Source organism: Octodon degus, unplaced genomic scaffold, assembly GCF_000260255.1.
Source record: "Octodon degus isolate 3935 unplaced genomic scaffold, OctDeg1.0 scaffold00146, whole genome shotgun sequence".
In the NCBI taxonomy this organism is placed as follows: Eukaryota; Metazoa; Chordata; class Mammalia; order Rodentia; family Octodontidae; genus Octodon; species Octodon degus.
The window spans coordinates 3,636,879-3,644,589 of NW_004524722.1; the positions used below are offsets into that span (position 1 = coordinate 3,636,879).

At 40.6% G+C, this 7,711-nt stretch overlaps 1 protein-coding gene across 4 annotated transcripts in view; it reads left to right on the forward strand.

Annotated features, from left to right (window-relative positions):
- The window catches only part of Stim1 (stromal interaction molecule 1), a 247,356-nt gene that overhangs the window by 192,130 nt on the left and 47,515 nt on the right, over positions 1-7,711 (forward strand). For all 4 annotated transcript variants that reach the window (XM_004641963.1, XM_004641962.1, XM_023702091.1 and 1 more), the window contains exon 5: positions 1,435-1,550. In XM_004641963.1, the coding sequence (XP_004642020.1) occupies positions 1,435-1,550 (116 nt within the window). The remainder of the gene's footprint in view (positions 1-1,434; positions 1,551-7,711) is intronic.

Genomic DNA, 7,711 nt, shown 5'->3' on the forward strand with positions numbered 1-7,711 from the left:
ACAAAATACCCAGTGCTCAAAATTAAAGGGAGGAAAGGCTTACTTAGCTCATAGTCTGTGGAGGTTTCAGTCCACGTCTCCAGGCAGGGGTGGCCAGTGGGCAGCAGTCCAGTGGTGGGGAAGACAGCAAAATCAACAACTGACCTTAACAGCATCTTTCTGTCCTTTTTATTAATCCAGTCTACTAGAATTAGGGTGATGCCAGTCCAATTGGTGGACTAACCCCAGAATCACCCCCTTAATCCCAGCATCCTTAATCCTAGCATAGTACCACCAGTCGAACACATAGTCTACATTTAGCTGGCTCTGAAAAAGTCCCATCTAAAACTTCATAAGGCTTTGGGGGGACATCTAGATACAAACCATAACAGTAGCATTCCAGTTCATAGATGTAAGTAGAGTAATTCATCAGTAAATACGCAATTGAAAATATGGTAATGTTTATTTTGATTAGTCAGATAAAGACCAGTACAACTTGTAGAAGTAATCTAAAGAAGAGCCCTAAAAACTCCTGCTTTATAGCAAGCATCTGATTTTACATAAGTTTACAAAGATAGAAACTGAGGTCCTAGGAAGGGACCAAATATCTTATGATCAGACAGAGGAATTACTGGTGGAACTGGATCCTCTTCTGACATCCCGATCACAGAGACTCATTGCTTCTCTTGTACATGGGCTTAATTTCTTGGTACCAACCTTACAGGGTTAACTGCTGACTTATGAGACCCAGAGGAATGGTTTTTTAGCCTTTCATATTTTATATCCTTTCCTTCCATACTCACAGTGTTCAAGCAAGAGAAACACAGTTCAGTTTTCCTTAAGTCATTTTCTTGTTTACAGACTCTGTCTCATTAAAGTTATCATTGACAGTGTAGTTGAAGGTCATAAAAAGTTATGGTACTCTTATTGGAAGTAAATTGTATTGCAGTGACTCAAATACATGCTAACAAAACTAACTCAATTTTTATTATTGTCAAGTATATATAATGACAATGAGTTAAGATTATAATGATTCAGAAGTCCCCAGAATCACGAGGTCGTGTGGCATGGCATTTTGATCTGCGCTGGACAGGAAAGTTCATTTATAAATAGTGGGGAAGGAACATATTATATATAGGAAAATTCCAAGAAGGAGAAGCATAACAAAAATTTTACAGTTGGATGTAGAAATTGTTGCAGATGGGCAATCCTTTAATAGTATGTTCATAGGATATGGGAGAAGAGAGTGTGAACAAGTCCTTAGCAAATGTTATATACCCATCCATAGTCCTGTTGCCTTCCCAGTCCTTGTTGGTATTGACTGTGTTCTGAAGTAAAGAGGGAGCAATCAGCAAGAGTTGAAAGTGTTCTGGAGGAGGTGGGAAATCCTACTGATTGCTGAGTCCATTCCTGCTTTTGCTGTCAGGAACTGACTCTCACTGTTTGTCTCAACAGGCTAGCTGTAACCAACACCACTATGACAGGGACTGTGTTGAAGATGACAGACAGGAGCCATCGGCAGAAGCTGCAGCTGAAGGCCTTGGACACAGTGCTTTTTGGGCCTCCTCTCTGTGAGTCCTATGTTAAGAAGTACTGCTGTGCTATGGAACTCAAAGCTGTTGGGAGTAGCTGGGCTGAGATCTTGGGTCTCTTAGGCACACCTGCAGGGCAACACGTTCACTGTTTCCATCAGTATTGGAGTAATGAAATGATCTTGTATCTTAGGCCAGCCAGATATCAATTTCCATTCATCAAATACTGTAAGGAAATACTGTATCTATGGGGCATGGTGGTGCTTGCCTGTAATCTCAGCACTTGGGAAGTTTTGGCAGGAATACAGCTATAAATAGCCAGCCTAGCTATATAGTGAATACAGCCATATATAGCCAGCCTGGGCTATATAGTGAATTCAAGGCCAGGCCAAACTATATAGAGATGTTATATCAAAAAAAAATTTACTTTGTGCTAGAAGAAGATTGGGATCAATCACACAAAATGATCACTCTAGGGCTGAGACTGTAGCTTGGTGGTAGAGTACTTGCTTAGTAAGTGTGAGGTGCTGAGATCAATCCCCAGTACTGTATTTAAAAAGTATGTTCTAGGGCTGGTGAGATAGCTCAGCAGACTAAGCACCATGCTGCGCTGGTCCTGCACCCAAGGTATGCTGAGCCTGTGACTAAGTCTGGGCGTGGTGGTGCACGCCTGTAATCCCAGCGCTGGGGAGGCTGAAAACAGGAGGATCACTACAAATCTGAACTGCATTGTGAGACCCTATACCAAATACATAAAGAAAAAAGAAAAAAAAAGTGTGTTCTGAACAGGTACATAGACAGTGCTTTTGAGGGCCTGAGGAAGTATAGAGAAGGCTTCTTTTAAAAGTGGTGTATAATCTCTGCTTTTGAGGACAGACAAGGTTTTATTCTGTAGGTATAGCAGAAGAGGCCATTCTAGTTGGAAGAAACAACCTGAACAAGAATACACACACATACACACACACACCACACACGGAAGGAAAAGAAAGATATACTCAGGGGTGCTCAGGGATAGTAAGTAACCCATAAGGGGGTGAATATCATTTAACGCTTTTCTATTTTCATTATACCCATGAAGAGTGACGAAGCCAATGGCTGAACATCTTTGTGTTTGTGAATGACAAGTGAAGACAAATGGGCTTTTCCTGGAGCAATAGAGACATGCTCAGACTTAAGAAAGGGTAGTCTCATTAGTCAGGGCTTGAGAGCAATAAGCAATTTTTAGTTTATAGAAATGTGCATGATATGGGCCAGGGAGATGGCTCAGTAGAATAGCGTGTCCCTGGCAAGAGCAAGGGCCTGAGTTCAATCTCCAGTTCCACCAAAAAAACCAATTTGATTCAGAAACTACCTGTAGGAGTGTATCAATTCATTATCTTTTTTTTTTTTTTTTTATTGTAAGTGAACCAAGGGAGAACAAAGGGAAAACAGAAGTAGTAAGATTTCCTAGGAAATTCGCTTGACCACACAGGTTCTTATGACCCACTCCCTGCCCTTTGGGGGGCTTGTTGGAGGGTGCTAGAATGCTATAGAGACCGGTTCTATTCCAGAGAAGTAGCTGGCAGGCAGATTAGAAGCAATACATTTCCCTGCCCATGTGTGTGACTTGGCACATGCCTAAACTCGTCTCTCCAAACAGGTGGGTCTATGCTCTTTGAAAGTGTGAGGTAGAATAACCTGGAAGCAGATTGTTTCCCGGTATTCTTTTTAAGTGGGGTTTTAGGACACATTTATTCACCAGTCCTTGACAAATGTTGAGTAAATGACACAATGAATGGCTGTACTTTTTAAATGAGGCCTACCCTCTGTACTGATCATTAATGTTTGTTAAGCACCTACTGTGTACTGGTATAAATGACAGGGTCCCTGTTCTCAAGAAGTTCATCTAAATGCAGATAGACCTCTTAACAAGATTGTAAATGGTCAGCAAATATAATAAATATTATTGTGTAAGTCTTTGCAGAGTTTAGTTGAGGTGCAGATTAGAAAGGAGTTTCCTGTTGGAGTTCAGAAGTTTTATGGAGAATGTAATTCTTGAACTGAGACTTAAAAGATGGGAAGTAGCTTTAGTAAACTATTATCAGCATGCACCCCTCTTTTTCTATACCACCAAAAACAATCAATGCCAGATGAATTATATCCAGCAGTAAAAGCTAGGCCACATCTGCAAAGGCTTTGCTCTGCCTCCCTCCAAGGGGATGCCTTAAGCACCTTGCAAGACTTCTAAGATAAATCATTAGGCCTTGTGTGTTCTGTATCAAAGTAGGATTTACCACCTGAAAGGGTACTTAACATACTTCAGGTCAAAAAGCAAGGATTCCATCTGGAAAAATTAGCTAGCATGGTTACCAAAATACTGTCTGCATGATACTGGATTCAGGAGATCAGAATCTGCAAGGAGACTGCAGTGGAGCAGGTTAGACTGATGCTCAGATATGGGTATTTTTCTTCTAGGCCCATTTCATATGACTTACATGCTGTGCATGATCTAAATAAAGGGAATCAGGGGTAAGAAGATGGCTGTGTTCCTGGGAGAAGCAGAATGGACCTGTTAAGAATAAATGTAATGGTCAGCTGTGGTGGTGTATGCCTGTAAATCCCAGCACTTGGAAGGTTGAAGCATGAGGAGCACTGCAAGTTCAAGGTCTCCTGAGCCACATAGTGAGTTCAAGGCCAGTCTGAGCTACAGAGAGAGACCCCCATCTCAGAAGCCAAAAACACACCTGCAAGCAGGCACAGGGGCCAGGGGTTCAATCCCTGGGCCTGCCATGCCAGCCCCACCCCTGGGGTGCGCTGAGACAGCAATTGAGACTGGTGGTGTGTGGCATGGTGGCGTGTGCCTATAATCCCAGCTCTTGGAAGGCTGTAAACAGGAGGATCATTACACATCCGATTTAGTAGTGAGACCCTGAACACCCTGTGGACCCTTCTCTAAAATACAAAACAAAATAAAAAAACCCAAAACAAAAAAACCCTGAACCCTCCCAAAAGCTAAATACATATTTCACACAAACTGGGATAAATATAATGATAAAAAAAATAGTTTTTTAAAAAATGAAAAATAGTGTTGGTAAAGTTGTGAAAAATTTAAGCCCTTTTACCTTGCTGGTGAGAATACAAAATGATTTAGCTACTATAAAAAAGTTTTGTGGTTCCTCAAAGAGTAAACATATAGTCACCACATAACCCAGCAATTGTACACCTAGGTAGGTATACGGGTACTTAAAAAAGATACTCAAGCAAGTACATGTATGCATATGTTCATAGTACTAGTCACAAGAACTAACATGTGGGTAGGAATAGCTCACATGTCCGTTAATGGATGAAGGGGTAACTATTGTTATGCAGTATACATGTAATGGGGTTATTCAGCCATAAAATAGAATGCAGTTCTGATACATGATGTAATATAAATAAAATTGGAAAGTATTGTGCTAAGAAAATGATAGACATAAGCCTATAACCCCAGCTACTCAGGAGGCTGAGGCAGGAAGATCACAAGTTTGAGTTCAGACTGCACAACATAATTACACCGTGCCTCAAAACAAACCAAACCATAAACAAAAGAAATGTTAAAAACTCCCTATTATTTGGAGTGGGGTGGACAAAAGAAACAGATGACCACATTTTGTGTGTTTCTACTTTGTAAAGTATCTAGAATAGATAAATCCATAAAGATGAAACAGATTTTTGATGGGCAGAGGCTGGAGAAAGGAGGGAGTGGGGATAAGCTGTTTAATGGGTAAGAAATTTTACTATGGAAAATTACATTTCAAGAATACAAATGTTTCAGAACTAGAGATGGTGAATGCATAGTGTTGTGAATGTACTGGATGCCACTAAGTTGTTTATTTTTAATTTTTTTTGTTTTTACTAATACCTGCTTAGTAGTACAAAGTGATTACATTCATCATGATTAATTGCTTTATTTACATGATGTGTCTTTTTGGTTTTTATTGTTTTGGGTAGTTCATGCTGGCCTTTTCCTCTGTCTGTCTGTCTGTCTGTCTGTCTGTCTGTCTGTCTGTCTGTCTCTCTGGATCAAACTCATGACCTTGAGCTTGCCAGGCAGGTGCTTCAGGCTGGCCTTGAACTCACCATGTCGCACATGCTGGCTTCAAGCCTGTGATCCTCCTGCCTTGGACTCCTGAGTGCTGCGATTATAGGCATGCTCCACTAAGTACATGATATGTCTTTATTCTTTTTATGTCTTCTTCCTCTCTCCTCCCTTACTTTAAAATAGTTAATTCTGCATTATGGAACTCTCACTTCAATAATTTCTTTAAGAAATTAAAGCAAAAGAAAAACATAAATAAATTGGATTTAATTAAAATTAAAAAGGTTTGGGCATGGTGGCACATGCCTGTAATCCTAGCGCTCAGGAAGCTAAGGTAAGAGGATTGCCGTGAGTTCAAGGCCACCTGTGGTTGCATAGTAAGTCTTGGCTAGCCTGAACTACATAGCAAGACCCTGTCTCAAGGGAAAAAAAAGGGGGGCCAGCCAGATAGCTCAGCAGATTAAAGCCCCTGTGCCAGGGGTTAGATCCCAAGCCTGCCATGCTGGCCCCATTCCTGGGGTATGCTGAGGTGTGAATGAGACTGGGTGTGGTGGCACACACCTGTAATCCAAGCTCTTGAGAGGCTGAAAACAAGAGGATCACTATGAGTCTGAGCTGTGTAGTAAGACCCTGTACTAAATACATTAAAAAAAAAAAAAAAAGTTTTGTGCTTCAAAGTATACATCAAGAAAAACAAAAAAGGCTGCAACAGGAAGTGCGCCATGAGTTTGAGGGCGGCCTGGGCTACATAGTGAATTTAAAGTTAGTTTGAAATACATAGTAAAATCCTGGAGAGAGAGACAAAAGAAAAAAAATGAAGAATATATCAAGAAAAATGGAGATAATTCACAGAATGAAGAAAGTATTTGCAGGGCCGGCCAGATAGCTCAGCGGACTAAAATACCTGCTTAGGCAGAAGCAGGGACTGGGGTTTGATTCCCAGCATGCCTGGCCGGCCCCACCTCTGGGGCACACTGAGAAGATGGCTGAGATTGGGCGTGGTGGGGCACCTGTAATCGCAGCGCTTGGGAGGTTGAAAACAGGAGGATCACTACAAGTTTGATCTCTGTAGTGAGACCCTGTAGAATCTGTACTAAACACATTTTAAAAAATTATGTAAAACCCAATGAAAAAATGGATGAAAGATTTCGATATATATTTATCTGTAACCAATATCATTCATCCTTAGAGAAATGAAGGTATGCAGATCAAACCACAGTAAGGTCTTCCATCTCACTACTAAGATGGCTGTAATAAAAAAAAAATGGGTAATATCCATGTGTAATGGCACAAATTTATAATTCCAGCTACATGAGAGGCTGAAGCAGTAGGATCACCAGTTTGGAGCCAGTCTGGGCAACTAAGACTTCGTCTCAAAAATTAAAAGTAGAAAAAGGGGAGGACATGAGGATGTAGCTATTCTACAGTGGTAGGAACTTGTGTAGAATATGTGAAGCCTTAGGTTTAATCCTCTGCCCTCTGCAATTCCTCCATAAAATATACCCATTAACAAATGTTGGTAAGGATGTGTGGAAATGGAATGAATTATACAGATTATAGATATAGATGAATCTCGAAAACTTTGTCCCTAACTGAATGAAACCAGTCACACAGGTCACAGTCTATAGTTTTATGATTTCACTTACATGAAATACCCAGGATAGACAAATCCATAGAGGCAGAAAATAAATCAGTATTTTCTAGAGCTAAGGAACATGGGAAATGGAAGATGATTGTTAATGTGTATAGGATTTCTTTTGGGGCTAATAATCATGTTCTAACATTAATTCAGTTAATGATATACAGTCATGTAAATATATGAAAACCATTGAATTGTTTATGTTTGTGGTATTGGGGGTTGAACTTGGTCCTTTGCACTGAGCTGTGTCTTCAGCTCTCTTTATTTTTATTTTAAAAATTATAAATTTTTTTTTTTTTTTAAAGCGTTGAACGCCGGGAAGATGGCTCAGTGGAATAAGCGCTTCCCTGGCAAGCGCAAGGGCCTGAGTTCAATCCCCGTTTCTGCAAAAAAAAGCATTGAAGGGGCCAGGGAGATGGCTAGGGGCTAGGGAGATAGCTCAGTAGAATAAACGCTTCCCTGGCAAGTGCAAGGGTCTGAGTTCAATCCTGGTTCTGCAAAAAA